Source organism: Sorex fumeus, unplaced genomic scaffold, assembly GCF_029834395.1.
Source record: "Sorex fumeus unplaced genomic scaffold, SorFum_2.1 ptg000191l, whole genome shotgun sequence".
NCBI classification, from domain to species: domain Eukaryota; kingdom Metazoa; phylum Chordata; class Mammalia; order Eulipotyphla; family Soricidae; genus Sorex; species Sorex fumeus.
This window is the reverse complement of record NW_026606248.1, coordinates 1,478,911-1,506,749: the sequence shown is the minus strand read 5'-3', so window position 1 is coordinate 1,506,749 and position 27,839 is coordinate 1,478,911. Positions and strand designations below refer to the sequence as shown.

The 27,839-nt window shown below is 39.4% G+C and overlaps 1 protein-coding gene across 7 annotated transcripts in view; it reads right to left on the bottom strand.

Moving 5' to 3' along the window:
* Positions 1 to 691: 691 nt before the first annotated feature.
* FOXP1 (forkhead box P1) overlaps positions 692 to 27,839 on the bottom strand; it is a 683,259-nt gene continuing 656,111 nt past the window's right edge. For 5 of the 7 annotated variants that reach the window (XM_056108027.1, XM_056108026.1, XM_056108031.1 and 2 more), the window contains 7 exons: positions 24,237 to 24,438; positions 24,050 to 24,129; positions 23,349 to 23,450; positions 19,291 to 19,412; positions 17,530 to 17,599; positions 11,586 to 11,752; positions 692 to 5,884 (listed from right to left, as the gene is read on the bottom strand). In XM_056108027.1, coding sequence (XP_055964002.1) covers positions 5,740 to 5,884; positions 11,586 to 11,752; positions 17,530 to 17,599; positions 19,291 to 19,412; positions 23,349 to 23,450; positions 24,050 to 24,129; positions 24,237 to 24,438 — 888 coding nt within the window. In that variant the 3' untranslated portion in view covers positions 692 to 5,739. The remainder of the gene's footprint in view (positions 5,885 to 11,585; positions 11,753 to 17,529; positions 17,600 to 19,290; positions 19,413 to 23,348; positions 23,451 to 24,049; positions 24,130 to 24,236; positions 24,439 to 27,839) is intronic. The other 2 variants (XM_056108028.1, XM_056108032.1) reach the window with 1 other exon arrangement.

The window sequence follows — 27,839 nt, the reverse complement described above, 5'->3', positions numbered from 1 at the left end:
GCCTTAAGAGCAGTATTTACATTTAAGCCTAGCATTTAAGGAAATTTCAATTAACCCTACTATGATATTCTTCATAGCTAAATGTGAATTAAGGGTTCAAATGTTTCACTAATTATCAGACTAGAGGGCTTCTAGGCTGTGGCATAACTGCTAATGAATAGGACACTACTTTACAAATAATAAAACCTGTATTTAAATTTTTTTTTCAAGAAGATTTTTTAATACAAGGCTGGGTAGAACGTTAACCTGTTTGTTTCTCAGCAAAAGGCTGTCTTGTCAAATAAAAAATGCCAGGTTAATTTTAAGTCATCTTGTGGCTTGTCGCATGTATTCTAAATTACATATGAAACGGTTTTATATTACCATGCTTTGGCCATTTAAAGTACTGCTTTCAATATACTGGCAATTTAATTTTCACTGAAAGATGATGTTTAAATTCATTAACCCTTAGAATATAAATGAGAATATTATTAAAGAGAAATAGCAAATTTTTCTAAGGACATGCAATAAAAAAAATCTCAAACATCAAGATTCATTTTTTTAAAAAGAATATTTAGTTTCTGGCGCTCTTGACTAAACAGTTATCCAGCATACTTTTGATAGAATATTTTTATAAAATCATTTGTTCTAATCTAAGCATTTATCATTATATGCAAAAAGATTTCTTGATGAGAATATTATAGACGGTGCATGTTTTTGACATTAGCATTTTATTTGGATGACTAATCTTGCAGATGTGAAATTTTAATGAATTATTCATGAATTGCTTTCCTCTGAAATTTTAGTTTGCTCTTAATGCTAGTTATTAAACATTTTGTTTTTTCTCTACAAAATTCGATGAAGAAAAATAAGAGTGCTTGCCTTGAGAGAAGATACCTCTTTCTCACAGCTCTCTACTTGTTTTGCGACTTTTCTAAGTGAAAACTTTCACTTTGAAACGCTGAGTGCCAGCCATCTGTGAGGATGAAGGCTTTTGGTTACGACTGATTCTAATTCTGTGTGGGAAGCAACTGATGACAAACCTAAGGCATGTGCCTAGCATGGAACACCAGCAGGTCAGAAGGGGAAAGAAACTTAGGCTGTGGCGACTTTTACTACCAGTGTGAAAACCAGCATTTTTATTGCATTTGAGAAATGCTATCATGTCAGTAATTAGTACTGACTACACACTTTTTTTTTTGTCTGCATCCACAGACACGGAATGATGGAATTACAGTTGATGTTAAGGAATGATTTTCTTTTATGCCTTATTAAAACAAAACCAAACAAACAAAAAAAATATTCTTGTCACTGGCAGCACATCTCCAGGAAGCAGCAGGCTCACAGTCTGGACTGTACCATCTCTATCAGGCCTTCTGGGGAGCAGAGACTCGGAGGACGAGGGGCTCACAAAATGCCTGTGAAAGTCTAAGTCTCCTTTTAGAACAAAATTAAAAAAAAAAAAAAGCAAAACCAACTCTTCAACACATGCCAAATATCAAAAGGATCTATATACCATTAACTAAAAGGTACCAAAAAGATTCAGAACCCTGACGAGTATATTTCTCTTTGCACCCTTGGAAACAGAGCTCAGCTGGAATGTGGAAGGGAGAGGAATCTTTTTTTTTTCTTAACTTTTTGCGCATGATAAAATAGCTAGTGACTGACATCATATTTGAGGTTAAGAATCCAAGTGTTTTTCACTATCCCCAGGTTTCTGGGGCTACTGTGGAAGCTGGGGGGTGGCGGCAGGGGTGGCAGTCACCCTTCTGTACAAAAGCCTTGATATCTCAATGGTACTGCGGGCTGGGAGCAGGCAGTGTCTGTCAGCGGACCAGGCCAGGCTTTAGGAATAAGGAGAAAAACCCTCGTTCCTGAAAGGGTATTTGCCTGATAGAAGGGAGTATCTCCCTCATGTACGCGTTTCTTTGGGGGTGGGGAGGGAGGCAGGGGAGGAGTAACAAATTGTCTTTACATATTGGCACCTTGTAAAGTTTTTTTTTTTATACAAAAAGTTCAATAGCTTTGACACTCTCCATTATTAATCACTACTTCACTGATAAACTTTGAAAGTTTGAACCTGGAATTTCATCATGCAAAATATTTACTGCAGCAGGAGAAAACATTTTTTTAAAACAAACATTTTTTTTTTCTCTTTTCAAATGTATGAACTTGTTTAAGATAGCCAGGAAGGCGGTGGTAGGATAAACACAAGGGACAGGAATGTATCAAAAAACATTTTTAACACACACTGCACCCACACCCACACCCACACCCCCACACGCACACACACATTCACACGTAAAACCTGTACAAAATGCTCTGATCAATGAGAACAGAAAAAAAATATCTGTCAACTATGTTACAATCCAAAAGCCAAAAAAATAAAATAAAATAAAATAAAAGTTAGGGAGTTTCTCCCTCACACATGTCAGGAAATGTCATCCAATATTCTTAAAGCAAGGATAACTAAATAAAATACATGTGCAGCATATTCTGCAATTCCATTACATACAGTAGTTTTTTTCCAAAGCTAATTTTTTTTAAGTATTGTTAATATAAAGCAGTTGCACAAAAAGCAAAGGTGTTTTGACAAACAGGTGTATGCATTTATTCCTTTTAAGGAACAGTATCTAAAAAAAGAACCACCCTCTGCCCTCCCCCAAAAAAGACAAAGATTCACACAGACACATCGGGATATATGTACAACATAATAAACCCCATCCTAAAGAAGCAACTGGAATAACCCCGAGGGATACAGAATCGGAACTGTAAAAATTATAGTGAAGTTTGCTTGCTGTAAAGCCTGAGAATTGTTTTTTTAGTTGTTTCTTCTGCAAGGCTGTGATACCTGCAAAGATACATAAAATCTAATTTTTCTTTTTCTCGTTTTGCTACAGTCTTTAGACTAAGCATGCAAGACATACGACTAAGTGCAACTGAGTGAAATGTATTTTTTTTAAATTTTAATCATTCCCTAAAGGTTTGAACTGAGGTATGCGTACTAACAGTTTCTCATGCTGTTATCTTTACTCATGTCTAGCTACACATGCTGAGAATGAACTAATCTACCAGATTTTTATCCTCTTTTGAATACCAAACTAACCAGCAACCACTCAGTTTAGAAGCACAGGGCCTCCTTCCCATGACCCTGTCTGGCTACTGCCTGCACATCATGAAGCTGCCTGGAAAAGTTAAAAAGAAATCTCTAGTGACCACAGACTGCCCTTTATACAGAAAGCAGAGTGAAGCTTCAAAAGTAACTGCCAAAGACGTTTTGTACCAAGCTTGAGTGGAAGGGGTGCTACTTTTACCCCTACCCCCCCCCCCCAAAGAAAAATGCTGAGCAAGGTCTAATCAGGGGTTGGGGGTGGGGGGCAGAAAAAGGAAGGAAAAAAGAAAAATTCAAACAAACAGAAAGCCAGAAGATATAAGCTAAGATAAACCCAAATTGATACAAAGATCATCTCATAGTCCTTAAACCCAAGTGGCATACTTAAAAAAAAAAAAAGAAAATGCATTCTAGAAATACTATTCTGTGGTCTGGTTCAATTGTGGAAACTTTTCTGTTCTCTCTGAATTGTATCAGAGGTGTCTGCTTTATTGGACACCCTAATTGTCAGTGGCATACATTCATTGTACTTTCTTTGAGATGGGTCTCCCTTCTTTTGCTTCTTTAATACTGTGTCATATTCTTATCTGCAGTAGCCTCATAATTTCTCTGAATGAGAATGAGTTTTGGTCTCTGTAGAGGTACAGAAGAAAAAAAAAGTGACTAAAAACTGAAAGAAAAAAAAAAGAAGTAACAACTTTGGTTCCATTCCCTACTTGGTCTTCTAAATTTACTCTACAATGAAGGAGCAGTTCTCTCTCGGGTTAGCAACAGCCTGTCTCTCGTCAATTGCCTCTAAATTCTTTTGCCTCCTTTGATCAACAATAAGAGGATATTTGGCTTCATCAGATAAAGCATAAAACAGAGAACATAATTTACCTTTGTGTAATATCTTTGGTAATTTTAGGGGAAAAAAAGGTACAAAGAATATAAATTAAGCTCCAAAGGGCTCTCAAACTAAAACAAAAGCTACAGTCCTAGATAAATAAATGACAGGAAAGAGGGTGCAGAGTAGAAGTGTTGAGGGATTCTAAGGACTGAGGTTATACTGTCCCATCACTATCACATTCTGCATGTCGTGTCTGTTTCCCCCAAAGCCTAGGGCTCAGATGCAATCCCATCTACTTGATGTCTTCTTCTGTTAGTTTTCGACACTGGGTGGGCGTGATAATATTGCATCACACAAACTGAACTGCAGTACCAAATTCGCACATTTGAAATGAACACTTGAGCCTTGCTTGAGCTCCGTCCTCATTAACTTCCATAACAAGTTCATTCTGAAATCTAATTTGCATTCAAACAGATTAGTGCCACCAAATAGGCCTAAAGTGATGTTTAAATTTGGTGCTACCACCACTTCCAGCAAAGTTGCTCCATGAAGCCAGCTGTGCAGCCATTTTTCAGAGAAAGCAACCTATGCTGGGTGTCATGGGGCAGCCCGTGGTCCGTGGCAACTTGGTCATACCAGGGAGAGCCTTCCACAGCTGTATTGTCAGTCAATTATAGTGGCACTTTTTTCTGGGGGGTGGGGGCAGGCAGGGTGTGTTGCCTATGTTTCCTTGTGCCGGTCAAATGTGGTGGCGTTTATTAAGAATAATGGTGGCTGCAAAACAAAAACAAAAACAAAAAAAAAAAAAGAGGAAAATCTGAAACAACCCCCTTCCCATCTCCAATACTGCATCGTGGAATGAATCGGCATTGTTTCTAGAGCCTTTTTTTTTTCTGTCATTCATTCTCTTTCTGGCAGGACTTCACATCTGTGTGAGAGGACCTTCATGTGTAGAGTGCAGCATTTGGGACCTTTTTTTGAATAAGACCAAAACGGAATGTTTTCTGACTTTAGAGAAAACATAGTGATGTCTGAAGGAAAATGGAATGAGTGACAGAAAACTACAAACGAGAAAATGACATTCAGCTTTGTATAATAAAAACACCTATTAACATTCATCACAAGGTACAGAAAACATTAAGCCTCCAAGAGGCCCTGGGCCCAAATGGAGGCCTGAGGTCAGAACTTAAAATGGTATAGTAGAAGCCAAAAAAAAAAAAAAAAAAAAAAAGCAATACATTAAAAAGTTTGGGATAATTATTTTAACCCCTCCCCCCAATACACACACAAAGGCCTTCCCCATCCCAATTGGAAGCAAAAAAAAAAAAATGGAGTAAAGGCAGTGATAATCAACATGCAGTACTGTGCAAATAGGTCGTCCATTGGAATCCTTAAATTCTGGGCAGACGCTTGGTCCGCAGCGTAGGTGCACATGCTCAGTTGGGTGTCCTCAGTGTCCAACGTTGGCAGGACTGCAGTTCAAAGTCTGCTGCTAAGAGTGAATCAGTTTAGCAAATTTACAACACTGATGTTGACTGTTAAGAGAGGAAAATCCCAAGTACCAAACAAGTCCATCCAATGCACAGAGTACAAATTCCTTTTTTCAACAAAAAGTAGAAAAATCAAAAATACTCCCAAATGGGATTCTTGATGGCACTAAGAGTTAACACATTTCAGAGTTGTCAAAATGTAGTGAAAATCCTCCAGACTGTACAACAAATGGAGAACAATTTCACTGTTAACTTTTGACATGGTTTTTGTTTTTTGTTTTTTGTTTTTTTTCCCAATCTTCATTCGTGGGGTCGGCCGGTCCAGATGTTCACTCCATGTCCTCGGTTACTGGTTCGTCTTCGTAATCTCTGTCGTGGTCAAAATCTGGACTGTGGTTGGCTGTCGTCACTAAGGAGAGAGGCCCTTCAGCTTCCTCTGGATCAAGAGGCTCTTCTTTGACGTGCACAGGATGCCTGGGCGCAGGAAACAAACAAGAAAAGGTTCACTGAGGTTAACATCACAATCCCATGCAACTCACAGGTTTTGGCTATCAAACCCCACTAGAACTGTGAAGTCCAATACTGCAGCCACAAGGCACAGGTGGCTATTAAAATCAAAACACATTTGAACTTAGTACAACTTAAAATTTGGTTTTTCACACATTTCACACAATCAATACAAGGGTACAAGTTCCACATGTGGCTACCATATTGGATAGCACAGAGATCATTCCTACTGCCCTAGAAGGCTGGGTTTTTTTTTGGGGGGGGGGGGAAGAGTGATGCACTCAGATAATCTCTGGACATAAGTGGGTCCCATTTCCCCAGGGTTTATATTTACTTTGCTGTTATTAGAATCACCTGGGATTCCTCCCCCTCCTGCATCTCTCACATGCTCTTGGTAAAGTTGCTGCCTAAGGGCCAGTTTGAATACCAGACAAGAGCTCCACAGAGGTACACTGGGTGAATAAAATACAAACCTTCAAATAATTATGTGAAATAAAAATCTGTGCTACAACAGTGGTTTGCGGGGGACCAGTGAAGGAGGGAGGCTTGGCTAATCATGGCTCACTGTGTGTTCTGCTTTGCTAGTTAACATGCAGAACCTGTGAAAGAACTCTCCAGAGATCGACCCCAAGCAAGGTTCTATCATTAATCAACTTCAAGCAAACACAGCAAAGAGACACCATGATACATGCTTGAAACTCCAAATTAATGCATATTTTTACAAACTGTCAATAAGGCAAGAAAAGCCCTGGCAGGAAACACAAACGGAGAGGAAAAGGCCCGCTCAATACAACAATATGATAAGAAAGCAGAGCCCCAATCAGAATAATAACGCTGTCAGCTGTAAACAAGGCAAAACGCAGGCCCGGCTGGGTTGGTAGTGGCTACTGGGATGCGGCCTTGATGAGATCTGCCAACTTTCTCATTATGGACCGGCACATGGTTCACCCGAGGGGACTGCAGGGGATCACACAAAACCACTGATAACAATTGAGAAATGTTGTTCGTAAATCATATTTACAACCAATCCTTTGCAAATACAAATTACTTTCTGTGGCAAGGCTTTTGATATGTAAAAGAACCATTCAAGTTTTTTTTTTTTAAAGTCTCATTGCTGAGACAGCCTGCAGGAGGTAGGATTTTTTTTTTTAACTGACATTATCAAGTATTAGTAGTAAGAGGTAGTACTGGGGATGGTTGGCATCCTAAATAATTAATGTTGTATGAAAGCCCCAAAGGCCACTTGAACCATCTGAAAACAAACAGAGGAGTGCTTCGGACTGCCCTTGACAACGAGAACCTCAGAAAACCAATAGACTCTAAAATTAGCACTGTGCAGGGAGTGGGGGGTGGAGGGGGCAGGGATGTCAGGATGAGTAGCTTTTAAAAATATCATGCCGTATTCTTACAAACTATTTGCTATATGAGGGATTTTTAGAAGTTGCATTCTAATACATTTTTCTAGTGTATTCCATTTACTAGTCATGTTCCATCTGTTTTAATTTTTTTTAAATGCACCTATTTGTGTTTCTACGATAAAGCTCAGGAACAGCTACATAAATGGTGAAGTGCACAATAAAAATGCAGCTTAAAATTTGTAAGAATTTCAAGATGAAAATGTTAGTGGGTCCTTCTCAGCCTGGGATCCTGTGGGACCACAGACCCACCCTGTGAAATCAGTGCTGGCAGGATCCCTATATTCTTAAGAGAATAATTAGCTGTGTTGATTATTGTGCCTTTAGGAAAATCACCCATAAATGCTAATTAAATACATTGGTTTTTGTTTGTGCTTCTCTCCCATTGAGGTCACCATGCTACATACAATTGATTATGTTTGCTAGCTTTACAGTTGCAATTTTTATGTTTCTTTGAGACACCATAGTACTGACACATCAGTTCTTGCATACTGGACATTTTCAAATTCTCTTTTTACCCCCTTCTTTTATTTTACAACCCAGTGACCATTTTTACTTAGTAATCTTCTTTTATTGATTTGCCTACTGAAGTTTTTAAGAATGAAGTTGTTGATGCAAAGGCCAAAACATCTCTGTAAGGACTTATGATTCACAGCAAGATTAATTTCCAAAGGGGTTATATAAATTTAGATTTAACATCATCGGCACCAAGTACTACCTAAAAATATTTTGTTGCTTAGTAGGTATGAGGTAAGCTCAGGTTACCTTAAATTGTGTTTCTTGGATTAATGACAATGTGAATATTTCTCATGTTCCAGTTTCATATTTTCACTACTGAGAATTGTTACTTCATAAATTACTCCTCATCTCCACTGATCACATGTTTTTGGAAATGTTAATTGGTTAGGAATGTGTCTGTGTTTTACTTAGCCTTGTACGGAGGTTCAAATGTAGCCTCAACATTTTCCTACTTCTATTTTCTTAACTATCAGATTTGCTAATCTTCTCAGGTTTCTAAATCTGAATTTGAGGACTTTTGATGACCAAAGGTTACAAGGAAGGAGGGGAAACCTAGAAGAAATCAAGCTGTCTGAATGAAAGCTCTGCTCTGTACGATTTTCTTCTTTGGCAAATGTTTATTTTTCTGGAGGAAAAATCAGACATAAGACAAGGACCCCAATGAAACACAGTTTGATTCAGAAACTATTGCGCCCGCCCCCCGCCCCAACAATTGCAACCTACTTCAGTAAAATGATTTACCATCCCAAAGACATGGGTCATGACCCTACCATACATGCTGGCTCAATCCCAGTGCATAATGCAGAGTGGGTCCCCAAGAAATGTTAACTGAAGAGATGGACTACGTGAAAACCTGACCACACAACCAGGTACAATATTAAGGCTTCTTAAGACTCAAGAGAAATGAAATCCAACTTCAGAACATTTCTTGATACTAGCAGGTCCCCCTGAGCGTGGCAAATGCAGTAACACAGGCATGCAGTGCTTCAGAGAATAAAAGAGAATGGATTTCCATGCAAGATACATTTCAGGTAAGATGCAAACTATTTGAGATACTATGCCTCACATACACCCACAGTGCCTTCCAGCAGTTGGAGCTGCATGATGTGCCACCCCCCTTACAGATTACCAACCTCCCCTCCCCCCGCCCCACCTTTCTCTCCAACTCCAACTTCAGAGAGGGCTACCAGTGAAACACTGCGCAAAGCAACACATTTCTCTTCTTACATCTGAGTAATTCCTTTGTTTAGGCACTCTGGGAACACAAGAGTTTTAAAATAAAGCTGACTGGTGCTTAAAGGCATTGTGTTCTGAGGGTGTGTGCACAGCATGGAGTATTTTGCTTTGTGGCTCCTTTAGCTCCTATCAGGATAAAAGTATAATGCCCCAAAGCCATAATTATGTGACTATTTTCTAGTGTTTCAAAAAGGAAAAGAAACGTCGTGAGTGGTACCGGGGTGTCACAGGAAGGGTAAGAACGAAGAGTTCTGTCTCAACACTAAACATCAGCTGGGCTGCCATGCTAACAAGGTCCTTTAAAAGCTTGCTGAAAGTTTATGGCCTGATTTATTCCAAGAGTCTGGAATAGTTAAAAAACAATTTGCATCATAGCAGGCAGGGTAATGCACATTGGACAAGAATGAAAGCTATGTCATTACAGGATTCACTTAATGGTAATATGGGGTCAAAAAGAGTAGCAGTTTGTGACACTGATGGTAGGATAGGGAATCTGCCATTGACATATAATTATATTTAGCAAAAAACATAAACCTGTGAGATTTGAGCCACAAACACCAGGCATTTGCAACATCCGTATGCTGAGCACCATAAAACATGGTTTCTGGTAATACTCAGGTTAACTTGAACTTGTTAACAAATTAACTTTATAGTGACTTTATTGCTTAAGGCAAAATTAGCATTGCTCGAACTTGGTGCCTGAGGTTTCCACTCAAATTTCCTTTTTAGAGAAACTTTGTACTAAATAATACAAATATACACCAACTAAATACTGGAATTTGTTTATATCATGCTCTAAATTTTGGAGTCTGTACAGATTATAGGAAATACTATCTCTATCATTCATCAACTTCAGGTATTTTTGTTCATTATTGAAATAGCTTATATACCAATTTACATTTGCTCTGAACTTGTTCATTATCTGTGTAAATACTCCCATCAAAACCGTGTTTTGGAGATGATTATGAGTGCGATAACAATAAAATCAGAAACCCAAGTTTCTTTAGGAAAACAGCAAGTCACAATGTGAAAGACAAATAGGCTTTTAAAATGTTGTGGAATAAATACTAAGAGACTGCTTGGATAAATTAAAAACGATTACTTCCATCCTTAACAGTCCTTTTCAAAGCACTTTGGGCATGAAATTCAAATGCTAAATAATCAAATTTCAGATTTCCCTAAACCCACCAATTACCCTGGCAGATAGCTTTTTTTCTCCTTCATTGTATTAGATGCCAATTCATTCTGTCCCTAATTGCTACAGGTCATATTTTCTGTTGCTATCAAATTATCTTAAAAATAAGATTTTGGTCAGTAATTCAAAAAGAGTGCGGAGACAAGAAGCCCATTCTAGGAGCTGACAGTATTGCAAACACTGAATTAAAAAGCGGGCAATAGCTACACAGACATTTGGAAGGAGGAGGAGGTTGTCATTCTATCGCATCCCCAGCAAATTCATTCATCTGGAACAATGTGGGTCCGCTGCTCTGTTTCAAGAACTTTTACTGGGAGAGCGGGAGTGGATCTAGTAACTCCAGGTCACCACCAGCCCACAGGGTCTCGCTAGCCTTAACGCTCGGCCTTTTTGCAGTTTGCTCTAACTGGGCACCATTCACATTCAGCATGGACAACCATCACCTATCACTTCATTCCGTCATATGTGCACTCATTATAATGCCGTCTGCTGCTCTAATGCTCCTATTAATTTTCCTTTTGATATTTTAAGAGCAATCTATAAATCATGCTGCCTTTCATTTGTGCCATCATTAATGCTTGGTAATAAAGCTTCGGCATCTTGTTGGAGGTTAAGCTGATCATACAAGTAAACAAGCATCCTCTCTCCCTCTCATTTTTTTAAGGGCCTTCCCTGTGGGAGTTAGGAGGAGGTCGGGAGGTGGGGGGCCCACCCAGCAAATCTTGACCATGCAATTCAAAGCAAGGGCTCAAAGATGTGATACAATCCTGCCCTATCGGGGATTATTACCTGGGACACCCCAGTAGTGTTCAGGCGCCTTCAGGGATGTCCCCGGCAATGCTCTGGAGGACTATGTGTGGTGCCAGGGTTAGAACTTGGCTTGTGCTCACGCAAGGCAAGTGTCTTCATTCCTGTACTATCTGTCCAGCCCCACCATCCTTTTCAAATTTTTTTTTCTGACTAGGTTAAGTCCAAAAGTTTAACAAAACATAAGCTTTTTACATAATGATGCATACAAGTTTTAGGGGAAGCAGGGCGAGATAAATTAAATTGAGGCCTACATTGCCAGAGAAGATGAGAAAAATTTACCCATTCCAGTGCTACATGCACTTGCAGGGGTCAATGGCCTTTATGGAAAAGTCAGTCAAGGGTCTGCTTATGTGCAACAGAGCTAAAATTATACAGAAGCAAAGTTTCACCTAGGTCGGAGGGACCTGGCAGTTACAGCAGAGATGCGCGATCTGCCAAGGAGGGCTTGTGTGGACATCATAAGGAAGAGGAGGGTGCGAGGGGAGGTACTCACACAGCTTGCATAGGGGATCTGCCCGGGCTGCTGTCGCTCTCATTGCTGTTGGTATGCTCCATTGTCCCATTCAGCTCTTCCCGGATGGCGCTGGCTAAGTTGCCCAGAGTGGGATTTCCCATGGAAGCGGTAGTGTACAGAGGTATACTATTCTCAGCCATCGAAGCCTGCCATGAACCGAGAGAGAAAATTTTATAAAGATACAGGGTATATGCAGAGATAGGGAAACTATTCACCGGATGAGTATTTCATAATCTTCAGGTTCAGTTCATTGTGGCATGGTTGGTGAATACAACATTTTAAGAAGATGTCAAGGGAATTCTGCTTTTAAAGTAAGACTTGTGACCAGGTTCTGAGCTTGGTTTTGAAGAGTTGGCTGGAGGCTGGGGGCTGGGCAGTGGGGGGCCAGAATGCCCCCACAGGAGGAAGGACTCAATTCAGTCCTGCTGGGTAGAGAGTCACATGGTTTAGACAAGGCAATCTAATATGAGGTTTGTGTCTGATGTCTTTTTTTCAAGAGGAATGGAATATTTCTAGATCACAGGGAAATATAATGGAATTTTCATTTCTTTATCCACTTTGATGACTCCAGTATTGGATATTAAAGATTTGATCAGATTATTCTGGCTGCACAGCTCAAACTTATGAGAACTTCCATAAACATTTACCTCTTAGATCCTATAGAAAAGGAAGAGATTATAGAACTGGAATCAATTTTATCTCCCCCCTCATCTTCTCCGTTTTAATGATTTTTGAATCTGCTTAGTGTAGTTTGAGATAACTGGCTGACGGGAACACCCATGCAATTTTTGAGACTCAGACCAATCACCTGGAATTTTAGGACTAAAGAAAAAATCTCTGGCAATAGAAAGCTCTAAATCATATTTCTCTGGGGGTACTTAAGTATATTCACATTGAAGGTGACAAAGTCACTATAAATGAGTGTCAGCAAAAAAGTGTAGAAATGAAGAGAAAGAAAAAAAAAACCCTAAACTTTATATGGGCTACTATTCACTTCTTAGTGCAGGGGATAAAACGACCAACCAGCCTGAAATGTAGACAGCAGCCCAATGTGTACTTGGACAAGTATCTCAGGATCCATCTTGATTCGTTTGGGTAGTTATTATGATTCAGTTACTTGTCCTGTTATCGAAGGGGACATAAAAACTGGCAGCTGTAATTAGACCAAGATTGATCAAAAGTGTCCTCTTGTTGACTAGACTCCACCTGGTTTTCCATCCTAATGAGGAAAAAGTACACCCAGAAGACAAACTGACATGGTGATTTCAACTGGCTAGTTGTATAAAGTCCAGACTCTTAGAGAAATCCTGGTGCTAAAGAGAAACCCAAAATGAAAGAAAAATGTGGGCAAAACTTGGCTGCAGAAAATCTACAGCTGATAATGTCCCTCTTGCTGTGAAAATTTCCAAATCAGAAATGTCTAGGACTCACAAATCCTATCATAATAATCAAACAGATCTAAAGCAACACAGGTAAAGAGACTATTTCAAAATTAGGCCTTCTGCAAATCAAAGATTTTCTTCCCAGCCTCTTAATTTAAAAACTGTCATTATTTTTTAAAAAATGAGACAGAGAGAGAGAGAGAGAGTCTGTGTGTGTGTGTGTGTGTGTGTGTGTGTGTGTGTGTGTCCAGGTGTGGGAATGGGAAGTAGTTTTTATTTCCAAATGTGGCAAATTCATTTCGACAGACAGCAAATCTGAACATTCCTAACTCTCCCTATAGTTTGTCAAACAATTTGCATCAAGTATTTTTTTTTAAGAGCTCGTAATTGCAATAAAGCAATTTTTTTCCCTTTCTTTTTTTGGCAAAGAAAATAAGCAAGAACAGTTGCCAGAGTGTTTTTTTTTTCCTTCCCCAAACTGCAGCTGGACAAGCATCTTAACTGCCTTGATTTAAGACAACATAGTAGTCATGCCTCTCCCAGTAATGGAAATACTGCTGAGACCATCCTCCGAATCTCTTTTCACTAGAAATACCACCAGATCATTTTGTTATTAAACAGCCAGAACATGGAAAAAGTGGAGCCACCACTGACTTGCGGGTAGGGCGTTTGCCTTGCACACAGCCAACATGGCCGACCAGAGTTTTATTCCTCCGCCCCTCTCGGAGAGCCCGGCAAGCTACCGAGAGTATTTGATATGCCAGACACAGTAACAACAAAGTCTCCAATGGAGACGTTACTGGGCCCGCTCGAGCACATCGATGATCAACGGGAGGGCCTCCAGTCAAAAGTGGAGAATACTGTATTTCACTGCATAATCGTTGCACCCCATTAAAAAAAATAATAAATAGCAATAAAAAAAACTGGCATGGCTAAGAGGGAAAAAAAAGTTTCTCATCACAGTTGCACCCAACTTCTTTGCAAAAATATTTGACATAAAATCTGTGACAATTTGTGGTAAAATATGGTATATGGGATATAGAGAAGCAAAGTCAAGGTATAGCTAAACAACAACAACAACAACAGAAACAAACCCAGAGAACTCAAACTGCAGAGCTGACCTTACTAGCAGGGGAAGGCAAAGAATGAATGAATTGGGAAAGGGTTCAGTGGACGATGCTAGAGGGTTATTGGTTCTTTGGTGGTGGTTGTGGTTGAGGTATATGATAACATATACTCAAAGGTGGAAAACTGTCTCCTGAAACATAAGCAGTTATGTAAACTAATGATATCACGCTGGAGTGATAGCACAGCGGGTAGGGCATTCGCCTTACAAGCGGCCAACATGGCCGACCCGAGTTCGATTCCTCTGCCCCTCTCGGAGAGCCCGGCAAGCAACCGAGAGTATTCGATATGCCAGACACAGTAACAACAAAGTCTCCAATGGAGACGTTACTGGGCCCGCTCGAGCAAATTAAAAATTAAGAAGACAAAACTGGAACGTTTATAAGAATGTTCTTTAGGAGGCAGAGATATAGCACAGAGGGAAATGCCTTGCATGCAAATTAAAGAGTTTCGATTCCTGGCACCACACACGGTTCTGGGCCCTTCCAGGAGTGATCCCTGAGTAGAGCTGGGTGTGGACCCCCAAACTGAAACAAAACAAAGAATATTCTTTGTAAGGAGGGATGAGCTCATCACTATACAGACAGGATAGCATCCTTGGGATGAGCTGTTCTCCTGGTCAACTTGGTCCTTAAAATGTTCTAGGTCAAGGCCATTTCTGATTGGGACAGACTCATAAAGCACGGGGACTCCACTGCCAGCGTGACAGGTATCCTAAAGGGAAGCACTTAAATTGAGCTGTTGGTTCTCAGATAAAAAGGATCTATCTGAGCCTGTCCCCCTACAAAATACTCATACAGGCTTTCAAGAGAACCTGGTGTCTGTTTAACAGAGCCCCTGAAATGTTACTTGGTGAGTTAATAATCAAAGTAACTGGCCCAGCATTAGAAAAATGTCCACCCACTGTTCATATTTAACCAAGTGATTATCCTTTTTTAGAGTAGCTGTCCACGTAGGAGCAGGTGGGTTACAGTTTTTATAATGGACTTAATTATATAAATGGGCCTGTGCACAGTATGTGGTTTCAAAGACAACTGGGATCTGTTTTCCCCTCACTCTGCCCACCCTCCCGCCCCCCCAACGGTGGTTAAGTAAAGGTGTCTGAGTCCACAGGTGCCATCAGTCCTGGAATACTAACAAATGTCTCAGAGATCCTTGGGGAAAAGGCAGTCTATAAATACAAAGCTTTATGGTTACCCTTAGTTACTTTACTTTTTCAAAGCATAATGCAATCTGTCCCAAGTCCAATGTTTTATTTCTGTAGTGGATTCTGCTGTCCTATTTTATATATTGTATATCACGCATTATGTTGCTCTAGTAATTTTTTTTAAGATGTTGCTCCACTATTATTTTTACTTGTTTTGAAAAATGGAAATGGGCAATAATGGAAAAGGAAGAGGCCTGCTGGTAGAGTCTTGATTTAATTTACACAGCAGAAAGCTGTCGTTGAGACTGTTACTGACCAAAGGATCTAGACTTGAGGAGGAGAGCGGAAACATCCACTCCTCAAATTATCAATGTAGCATTATTAGCTTATTCAGTCTCACTTCTTTGTGGCTGTAAAGTGTTCCTGAAAAACTACGGAACACTGTGGTACACTGCCACTAGAAAAAAGAAAGACTGTGGAGGATGCCCCCCCCACCAAAAAAAATTTTCAGAGATGAAACATAAAGAGCTCTGTAATGAATAAAGCATACTAATTGAAATTTGTCTCATAGTTAAAAGAATCGAGAGGATGGGGCCTGTACTACGTTTTTCCCCCTCCCCTGCCTCATGAATGTAAAATGTGCTTGTAATCGTAATACTGTTCCAGATAGAGCAGCCTTTAAATTCACACTTCACAAGACTCCAGGGGAAATAAGTTACTAATGAATGGTATTTACAGTGGCAGCATCTAAGCGTGCTTTCATTTGCTTTTCTAAAGTTACTGTGTAAACTACAAGTAATTAAAAGAAACGCATAAAGTAGTTTCTCCTATTAAATTTGGTTCAGGGTAAAAATAAATAAATGTAATTACTGAAAAGCTAAGTTCAGTGAATTTGCCTCTGAACTGAAACTGTGTTAAAAAAAAAAAAGGAAAAGAAAGAGGCGCATCATCCCTTCTTGGGAGCCTTCAGCCTCTAGCCTCTACTGAGTGCTTGAGAAAAACAATCTTGTAGGGCACAGAGTAGGTGCTCAGTAAATATCTGTTGATAGAACCAGCTAGGAAACAAGGTCCTCATCAATTTCACTTTCTCTTCCTCACCCCATCTTCTCATCTTCTTTCCATAATGCCAAGTTTTGCCTCGCCTTTTCATGATCATTCTCTAAGGAGCCTTTTTCTGACTCTCTGCCCTCCCTTGGTAAACTTTTTAGTATCAATTCCTATGTTTGGGTCTTACGGAAAGTTAGCTACTCCTTACTGTTGCAGCTAAAATCCATAAAGGTTCCCCCAACATGAATGCATGCTGTACAGACCTGCTATCGCAGGTGTTATCCATGCAGGTCTCTTACAAAATGAATCTATCTTAACGTTTGTCTTCTAGAATAATCTAGGAAGGATTAAGAGCAAACAGGACCACAGGCCCCAAGAGCATTGCCTACCTCTGAACTACTAAAGGAGGCCCACGTAGCATCTAGACACTTTAATGGTGGGGGACAGCAGAATTCTCCCCCACTGGTGAGACCTTGCACTGTCAGGTAATAGAAATGCAGTTACAAAAAAGGCTTGCCAGGTGCCAGAGGCCCTGGGAACTCCCACTTGAGTAGGACACTCCTGCTCAGTGCTAGTTTCTTCAGCCCCTAGTAACAACAGTTACGTAACAAGTGCTGGGTTTGCCGGTAGGAAACAAAGCATTCTGTGTGCATATTATGTAATTCTGAGCACTGTGCTGGAAGCCTACAGCGTTTCTCTTAAACGCCTCTATCACTTAAACAAAAACAGTTTAGTTTACTTTTCAAAGTGAACCAAAGATCTCCCTGGATGAGAGACATGGTGCGAAAACAGACTTTTTTAAAGAAAAGGAAGAAATAAAAAGCTCTGCTTTCTCTTTAAACCCATGAACAATAGAAGGTCATGTGACACGGTGGCCTATCATCCTGCACATTAATAGCTGTGCTAGAGTAATTACACTTGTGGTATTTTTGCCTCAAGTGAAATTCTGAAATAAGAGGATGGAAATTATGATACTGCTGATAAATATTAATAAGTGAACTTTTAATTTTTTTTGCCACAATATTCAAAATGCTAAGCATCCTGCTAATGCTGAAGCAGCCCAATGTGTTTGCCTCCAGGGAGCACGATGCTTTGTGCACTTAAGAAAAAAGTTTAACGGAATTAAAATTTAATATCTAATTAGAGCAAGGCTAATATATTTTGAAATGAGTGGGGGAGACATGTGCCTCTGCTGCAGAGACGGGATGGCCATTAATCTTACCTGTAACGCGGCATTGAGAGGTGTGCAGTAGGCGTGGCTGCTCTGCATGTTTTTAATAAGGGAAGGGTTACTGCATGAGAAAAAGATAAAAACTCCAAGTTAAACACCAGCAACCCTGAAGTTCCTAGCTAAATTTTGTTTTAAGCTCGCTGCTAGCCTTCCTAAGCATAAACTGCCCCCAATGATAACACCACAAGAAAAGTTAGGCTGTTTCTAAGTCCTTGGGCTTTTTTCTTGGGCTGGTCTGCATAAACATCTCTGGGTACGACCTAGAGTGCTACTCAAGGGAACGGGCGTGAAAAATCTGGCTGAAGTCAGAATAGGCTGGGGTGCACCCTTCAGAGATGAATTTTCCAGTTGTAAAACAGTTAACTTCTCTGTAAACACACAGGGGCTGCAACAACTCCACCAGGAAGGCAGGAGATGAGGGCACTGGACAGCCAGTTTCTGTGGCATGAGCTGGAGGAGCTAGAGGAATCTGGTACTTGGGCAGCACCAGGACTTGATCTCTACAATGGCAGAAGGATGATCTCTACGGCCAAAAGAAGATGCATCAAAATGAGAGTCAGGGCACGACCTCCCCAAATATGGTGTGGCACCTTGCATGCCCAGTCAGATCTGGGAGGGTATGAGAATTATCTGACTGCAGCGTCTCATTAATGGACCAAATGAAGAGAATGCTACTGTATTCAGATAATCCCTCACCCAATAAAGGCAAAAAACTCCAAATAACTATATATGACTATTTGGTAGGATGGGACCTACATCGATCAGCAACTTTTAAAGACAATATATGCATTGTTATCAATTTTTCTAGTACTTAGGGAGCATTCTAATCCTTCACTTCACTACATCAATACTATATCCAGTGATCAATAAGACATTTACCCATTAAATACACATTTTAATTCTACATAAAAGCTTCCTTTATACTTGGAGGAATTATGGGTCACAGAGAAAGTTGCAGAGTCCCCGTAAGCTGCTGAATTCGAAATACAACCAACACTGGCATCAAAGACTTCAAAAAAGCATTATTCAAGGCACCAGTTTCCGAGAGAAACGAAAGAAATACATGTACAATTCACACAATTTAGTTCCGTTGCAGAAAGCTGTGGCACTGCTACGTGGTGAAATGCAAAACTACATGGGATGAGTCAACCATGCAAAGCCAAAGCAACAGCAGAAAAAAAAAACAAAAGCAAGTAAAGGCTCTTACTGTGCGACAAGCTCGTCAAAGTTTTCATCGGGGCAGTATTTGCGAGGACGGCCTCGTTGAATATGGCGGCCACGTTTAAACTCTTCATCATCAACTGTCCAAAAGGACCCAAACTCATCCTCTACTCTGATAAAGCACTTATGCAGTGAGAGGTTGGTGCGAATGGCACCCTGGGATAGGAGCAGCAGCAAAGGAGATGAAGTGGCAACAAAAGGAGACGGGGTTGGGGGCAGAACAGACATCCAATACAGGGAACAGGAAAAAGAAAATAAAATGCAATAAGCATAAGCAAATGGTTTGTGAGGGTTAATATGCATTGCCACCTAAAAGCTACTAGCATGTGATGCAACAAAGACTGGCAAGCAGGGCAGGGGGACTGGTGGGTATACAAAACAGGAGGGATGAAATGCTTTTTTGCTTCCCTTAACTGAGACAACGTGAAACCAGTTCTTTCGTCTAACACCATCTAGCAGCCAAAAGCCTCTATGTTATACTTGTTAGCACAATCCAAGCTAGGCTAAGAAGTTCAAACATGGTGGACGTACCCACTGATCTTTTGTGGCCTTCTTTTTTGGAATTCTACTTCATCCACTGTCCATACTGCCCCTTTAACGTTTTCTACTCGCACAAAACACTTGTGAAGACTAAGATTATGACGCACTGCATTCTGCAGCAAGTATAAAAGAGAGAACATTTACATTTTCTATAAGAAAAGACTAAAAAAAAAACAGCAGTAAATTCAGCCTAACAGTCCCCATTTGTAGAACCATCCCAAGAGTTGTTTCTACCCCCCACCGATGACCTTCTTGTGGTCCAGGAAGCCTCTTTCAAAGGCAAAGTTAAAAAAAAAAAAAGGCAACAACAACTGATAAATTAATAGTACTTTGGCATTTGAGTCTGATCTCTGGTAAGAGTTAACCAGAAGAAATTAATTTTGGCTTGGTTTGGTTTGGGGCCACACCTGGCTATGCTCAGGGTTCACTCCTGGCAGGCCTGGAGGACCATTATGGAATGCTGGAGATCAAACCCAGGTCAGCAGTGTGCAAGGCAAGTGCCTCACCTGCTTACTATCTCTCTGGCCCCAACAGATAATTTTTTTAAAACATGATGTAAGCTCCAAATGGGTTTCACAGTAAAAATCCAAAAATACTGTTAACATGGCTTCAAAATATGGACACATGTAAAGCATAAAACTGGCCCTTTTAGGCCCATTTATCACCGATAAAAAGGGTAGTTACATAATTTTAGCATGAAAGACAATTGTTAATATTGCTGAGCACAGTTTTGTTTTTTAATTAAGGAGAATTCTAAATTGGGTTTTGCCATTGAGAGTATCTCCAACTATAGCTGACAAGGGGTGATGGATGCTGACCCCAAAGGGTCAGTATTCATCACCAGCCTATGTTTTACTTTCCCAAGTTGGCCTTTATTATGGGCCTTAATTAACTGAGAAAATGACAAAAGAACACAGAACCAGATCTTTCAATGGCAAAATGATGATATTCCTGCAGTCAATGGTTTCTACAGACACTTTTGTAATGACTAAAATGTAATTTCTGATCATTCCTAAACGGAGATCCTTGGCATCTATCATCTAGCACAAAGGAAGAGCTCAACTGAAGGGTAAAGCTCTTTTAACATCACTTTCTCTGAGGTTCCAGGAAAACTCAGAACCCTCATAGAGCACTGTAACTTCATGTCTCTATCACTCCTGGAGGAACCTATTGACCTAGATTTAAAATTGTTAATGAACATTGACCTTAGCAGGTGACCAATAGTTGTATGAGAAGCTGATACAAACTCCTGGTGGACCTCTTATAAGCCCTTCTTAATTTATGTTGCTACTGCTCAGGTACTATCGACCCATCTTCTGGCAATACTCCCTCTCTAGTTTATCCTTCAAGGTAGAAAAAACTGTTATGTAGAGGAATGTTTCAAATTTCTCATACTTGTAACTGATGACTGTGTGAGGACTCTACTAAGGTGAAGTTTCCTTTCTAGTGTCTTGTGTTTTGAAGTCGAAATACTGTTTTAACACATGGCAAAGGTAACCTGCTCAAAATGAACACCCAAGTCTTTGAGGATAAATTCTCAAAGACCTTTGTTGTATGTAGTGCCAGGGATCAACCCAGGGCCTCATGCATCTGAAGCATGTGCTCCCTTAGTCACCCAAAGAGTTTTAGAACAACATCAACATAATGAGGGTAGGTCCTGGGCACCCAAGTGACAAAAGGACACCCGGGATTCAAACAGATTTGAGTAAAAGCAAAGTTTTTAAATGCTGCGGGGGAAAACACCAACTTTGGTGCTAAAATTATTCTAGTAGAATAATTTTCTTTGGCATAGAAATCATAGTCTGTTTTGTTTTTGTTTTTCAGACTGAAAATGCTTCACATAAGTATGCTCACTCAGGGTCCGCTGTCATCTCTGAGAACAACAGTGAAAAGGCTACAATAAATAAATGAACCCAGATTTTCTTAAAACAATAAAGGCACAGCACGAATGTAGGAGGAGATATAACTGGGAAAAAAAATGTATCTTCTCATCCCAATCATTGTCTGATGATTTTAAAAAAAAAAGGGGGGGGTGTGAGCAAGAGAGCTAGCACAAGTGGCAGAAAACATGTGCAAGGTCCCAACTTTGATCTCTGGAACCAAAAGGTCCAACGGCCCCCTACCCCATGTCTAACCAGCAATACGTAGGCCTGGTGGCCCTGGTGATTCCAGTGTACAGCCAGACCAAGCTGGCCCTGGGTTCCCAAAACACTGCAAGGCGTAAGCCCTATAGAAAAAGAAAAGGAAAAAAAACATATACATACAGATGTAAAGATATCAAGTAAAAACTTAAGGTTTTGGGTCGGAACAATGGAACAGTGGTAGGGCACTTGCCTTGCATGTGGCCTACCCAGGTTCAACCCCTGGCATCCCATATGGTCCCCAGCAGTGATTTCTTAGTGTAAGACCTGGAAACCCTAGAGTACCACCAGGTGTGTCCCCCAAACAAAACAAAAAGAAAAAAAACAAACAAAAAAAAACTTAAGATATGTTTCTGAAGGCTATATATTAAGCAAAAGCAACTAGAAATCTGGTTTCTGCAGTTCTTTTTGACCACAGTTTTAAGCTGATCTTTGTCTAAAATCACAATACAAATAAGGAAATTTATTAAGAGTCTTCAAGTATTTCATCTAAGATTGTTTTTACCAGTGGCATTTTTTCCTGTCGCTCACAAAAATGAAAAAATTAAACCTGAACCCCTGAGCTTAAACATCATATTCTCAACTGGCATTTATTTAAAAATTCTGTCATTAGCTGCAAAAAGAAATTTGAAAAAAAAAATTAAGTTTCATGTTATACTTTCTAAGTTTTAAAAAAGCATCGATAGCTAAAGACATTTGCATTTAATCAAAAAAAAGAGGGTGAGTTTTGAACAGGCTCCTTTTAACATCCATGTGCTTTAATGGAAATAAAGAAGATAATTTGGGTCATAATAGAAATTCACAGTTCTGTGAAGTTAATAAATGCTAGGTTATATTAATTTTCCTTTAAGTGAAAATAGTGAAAAAAGTAACAGAGGAAATGTTTGGGTGTTTTCTTTTTTTGCATATACTTTTATTTTCTTACAGATAATTAAGGAATTAACAAGGAAGATAATTATTTGAAGTAAAACCTTCCCTTGCATCTTTGATTATAAAGCCCTGTCTTATAACAATGTAAAAACTTACTATAATGTTTTAATTTTAAGTTTCTGAATGCTTTGTAAGAATTCTAGGAGGTAATAATTTTTAAAAAGTCAGACTGTGCCTGGCTCTCATCTACAGCAAAAATAGTGCCCACTGAGAAACTCAAAATGGTCAAATCCCAAAACTTCTGAGGGCTTAATCTATGAACCCTATGATCAACTGCTGAACTGGGAATGAGGTATGCCACACAACCCATGCTTTTTGAGGGCATCCAATAAGAAGTGAGAGAACTTACATAATTAGAAGATATTTTTATTCCTGATAATTAGAAGTTCTTTTTCTTTCTCTGAGTACATGAATATATGATGGATAAGCTTTTGACTTAAAAAAAAAAAACCCTCCAAAATGTAGTAATACATTTGTTTTCTCTTGTAAGACTACCCACAGAAAGTGATGGTAGCCATATTACTGTCTTCTCCACTTCCTGGCATAAAGAATTTTTATCTCACTCAAGAAGGCTTTGTCAAGTTTGACTGATCATCTTTATCCAATTTACTGGTAGGTAAAAAAAAAATTTATCTATGCTTCTTTGCAAATATTGATGGTTGTTTAAGACCTGAATGGTATGAGGTTTGTCTAAGTTTTAGGAAAACCTCAACACTAAGGTTGAAGGTCTATCTGCACTTGTTCATACATATTTCAACTAGAGAGGAGATTGTACCAGTTTGTCCAAACACCTGTTGCCAACAAAACATGAGTCTTTCGTTCTAGCATTTCAACAAGAATGGTACTTTTTTCTCAATTAAATACTCCTCTAAACACTTGAGTATAGCAAACAATATAAACACAACAGCTGTATTTTCTCAAAATCAAAATCTCTTCTATAAGAGATCCAAATCTAAACAAGCCTGCAAGAACGCCTACCTTCCACGTGGCTGCATTGCGTCGGAAGTAAGCAAACATTCGTGTGAACCAGTTATAGATTTCATTTAGTGTTAGCTGCTTTTCTGGAGATTCAAGAATGGCCTGTGAAGCAAAAGTCACGGAAGATGATAATTTATGACCAAATCAGCAAAATCATCATGATGCAGCTTCTCAAAAATATAAAATAACCCAGAGTCAAAGTTACATCCTAAGAAAGGTTTCACAAAATGATCTAAGATTAATGGTTGTATTTAACAGTTCAATAGCAAAATTCAAAATGGAATTATCTAATTGTTTTGAGTTTTTATTTCTGTTTCCGTACAGAAATATTAATTTATTAGTCATTCATAAAGCAGAATCAAAGAGAAATGCAAAACATTTCACTAGCTGATTAAAGCTCAGTAATTATTTAGAGCTCAGATTAATTCTAGGGATCAGAGATTACTGTAGCTTGTGATAATTGACTTGCCATCTTTAAACAGGCTCATTTTCACTGTTGTGTGAAATGAATTTCCTAATAATCACATCGTATTGTAATACTTAATCAAAAGCAATTATGTTATATATTGCAGTTTTTAAAAACCTTATAGAAAAGGTTTTAGCATGCTTGCATACTAAACGGTTTTAAATCTACTTCATCAATATATCCATGTACACGTACACCTTTTGATAAAATTGCACATACTGTGCTATTTACTTACCTGCCTAATTAAAGATGCATATGTAAATGGTGGTCTAACTTCTGCGTTCTTATAAAATTCTTGGTTCTGCGCAATATCTGCTAAATAAGAATCATTGTCCTATTAATTATCACTTTTTAAAAGAAAGAGTCTCGTCACTAAGAATGGCATATGGCAATTCTGCAGAAGGCCAAAAGAGAGTATCTACCTGAAGAAATGGGCACGTTGTATTTGTCTGAGTACCGCCTGCGGATGGGTCCCACCGTGTGCATGCTGGTGGTCGTGATGACAGAGGGGCCTTGGGTGACAGGAGTGATGGGGGCCGTTGGGGTGGTTGGAGTATGAGGTAAACTCTGTGGAGAAGCCTCTGATGCAGACTTGGAGAGTGTGACACTTGATACCAGATTCAACTGTGAGGAAAAAAAGGACAGTTCTTAGAAGACCTTCAGGAAACAAACGAATAAACATGGAAACCCAGGAAGCATCTAAAGCCAGCAGAGATAATAACAGGAGGGGGGAGGCCATGATTATTCCCCTAAACAGACCCTTATGACCAACTGAAATATGGACAAACAATTCACCCTGTCATCAGTATAAAGAATTTCCCAAAGACTGTAAAATGAATGTAGACACCGAACGGGTCACCTTGTGTAGTGAGTTAAGAGAAATGTTGGGACAAAGAATTTCCTTAGTGATGACTCTGGATGCCCTTTGGCTCCTAAAGACAGAGGCCCCATGGTGGCTAAGAGCACTAATTTTTAAAGACTAATGGTTAGGATACACTGGTATAGATCTTAGCTCACCAGAAAGAACACTTTCTGTGACGGGCTGGCACAAGCGAGGGATTGTTACTTAATTAAAGTCAAACTTCCAAATGGGCATCTTGACAGCACAAGGATATACATTCCACCACCTCCACAATGAAACTTGACATAGGAACTACTGCTAATATGTTTCCCCTATGGCTGACACTAAAGAGAATGGCCCTGATCCAGTAAGCCGTCACTGGTTTCTATCAATTGGCAGAGACTCAATTTTGAAAGCTCTATGTGTAATCTTCATTAAACTCTATCAAATATAAATCTATTAATTTAAAAAGAATATGGCATATGAGAAATCTGGAACTGCAAATTTTTTATATTTTTCCTTCAAGTTTCAAATCTCAGTAATAGAATGGAGTCATCGATTGCATCAAGTCAGGAAATGAATATTTGAAGTAGTGTATAGGAAAATGAATAGGTATCGGTAATGTTTTGATTCTCTCTCTCTTTGATCTCTCTACATAGCTTTCACCTTAAGGCATTTTTCTTATTAATAGTGGGAAAAATGGGTTTGTCTCCTTTTCCCCAAATCTATTGTTATAGAAAGTCTGTTATATTAAATGTAGCGAATGTAAAAGAATTTGGTTGCTTTCAGAATATTTATTATTTTACACAAACTTGCTATTTTGAATACATACAGCCACCCCAAAATTCCAGGAATGCCCATATAGTATATTTACTTGGGTAACAATTTCTTGAACCAGATTGCAAATCACTTAACAAAGTCAGCCCATTTCACCATTTCTGAATACAGTCCTGAGTATAGGCATCATTTGTGGAAGATATTAAAAATGAGACTCTTCTGAGAACATAATCAAAGAACATACTAAAAGAAAGATTCAATTTGTCGAGAAGACTCAACCTTACAATCTAGTAATAAGAAGCCCATGAGAAACTTTTCTAATATGTTTAGGATAGCTCCATAAAAGAACAGTGACTATGAAGAAAGGAAAGATCAAATATCAGTTGGAAAAGAGAAAATAAAAATAAACAGGTCTGGAAACTGAATGTTGGATTGATCACCTATTACTTACACTTTATTTTTCCTAAAGGAGGAAGGGAGGGAGGTTTAGAATATAGACTCCGCAATACAACAGAACCCAACACAGCTATGGTGATGAGTAAGGGTATGGCATCCTTACTAATCCCAGGCAAGCTGGACAGTGGCTCTGCTTTTTCTTTAGTACTGGAAACATGACTTCATAACACATGTTCACAAACTAAATACTAGCAGTTCACAGCAGTTGCCATGGGATGAAGCAGAGCTCAGAAGCCAAAAAGGAAAGGTTGGGGCTGACCTCTTCTTTGCCTTGGACCTTAATCATGAACCAAGTGGCAGAAAGTATGCATAATCATCAGCCTAAACAAAGGGTCATGGAAATTAATGTGTGAAAGGTGAAAGCTCACATAAAAAGAGAAAGAATATATGTCTTTGAAAATCCGAGGCTGCTAAGCTTAAAAATATCAGAACACTTTGGGAAGTCATGGAAAACACTTGTAAAACTCATGTTGGAAACCACCTGCCACTGTCTGGTTTCACTTAATTCTCCTCCCATCACTAATTGTAGACTATTTCTCATATTTTACAGAGGTTAAGTAAGTTGCCCACAGTCACAACTGAGCCACGAAAGTCTAAAACCCACACACGTGGGGCTTGAGGCCCTTTGTATGACCCTCATTTTATACCTAGCTAACAGTAAGGGAAAAAAAAAACCAACACGAAAGAGTTTCGCTTTTCAGTGTATGCTCCTTTTGGGGGAGAAGATTCAGCAAACAGGTTTTATCCCTGCCTAGAAATGATGTTTCATATTCTGAGTAAAAGATAGGGCACTTGGTATTGAAATGACAAAGACAGGACTAAAATACAATGGCTGCCCTTGAAGAGCTTGCCATCCAATGCAGACACTGGCCAAAGGAAACCGCTCACAAAAACTGTCAAAAAATTCTGAAGTCTGCCTTCACATTTCAGCTTCTCTTTGCAGTTTATGAAGGCTCCCCTAAACACTGTTTTTCTTTTAAGAAGTCACCAAAATTGTAATAAAAAATTAGGGTCCTTACAGCATGCTTTTGCCCAAAGGCACCTGCTGATCTTGGAGAGGAAGATACGCAAACACTGGATTCTGGTTTCATTGCCTAAACCCAAAATTCCTGAAAGCCTGTACAAGCACATGCCCCCTTTTCAGGTGCTCAGCATCTGAAAAGCTAAGAGCAATTACATGGTACAATGACAGAAAATGTGAAAAGAATTTGATTATCGTAGTTTTTTGCAAAGATCTAAACACTTGGATTGTTTCTATTCTGTGCCCCCCCCCCAAAAAAAAAGATCCAGAGAAAAATGAAATCCCTCCAGGTTAGCATAATCCCCAAAGAAAGAGCTACAGCAGAATTTTCTGGAGGTTTTTGAACACCAGTGGCAAGTGGAAATAAACACTATCCCAGAAGAGAGCAGAGAGAGGGGGCTTACCAGGCTTGACAAATGACACCGTGATTCACACCCACTGCTGGGCTGTCTCTAATAAGCCACAGAGGAAGCAGCCAATCTCAGCTAATTACCAGATAAAAATGTATTGTAAGGACTCTAATTAGGAAACGTGGATGGAGGTGATCTAATGATTAAATGCAGCATTCGAATGACCCCACCATCAATGTGCAGTGGTGCAAGATGTCACTGGAATATTTTGTAGAAACAGTAATTTTACTTCGAGGAGGGGAGGCAGTAATATTTGTAATGATGGCTATGAGGTAAACTAATTAAAAGACAGTTCCTAGAGGAAGAGGGTGTCTGAGAGCAGCTGTGGCCATTCCAAAACCAAGTGCCAAGTCTCAATAGAGGAACTGCAGTCAAGTGGAAAATTTCTGCCTGACCTCTGCCCTCGCTATTAATTTGCAGGAAAACTAATGACACATATACATATTCCCACAAAATTGTTCTAATTGCTAATTTGCCAAAGGAGCCCAGATTCCAAATTAAACATGACTGTAGCCTGGGA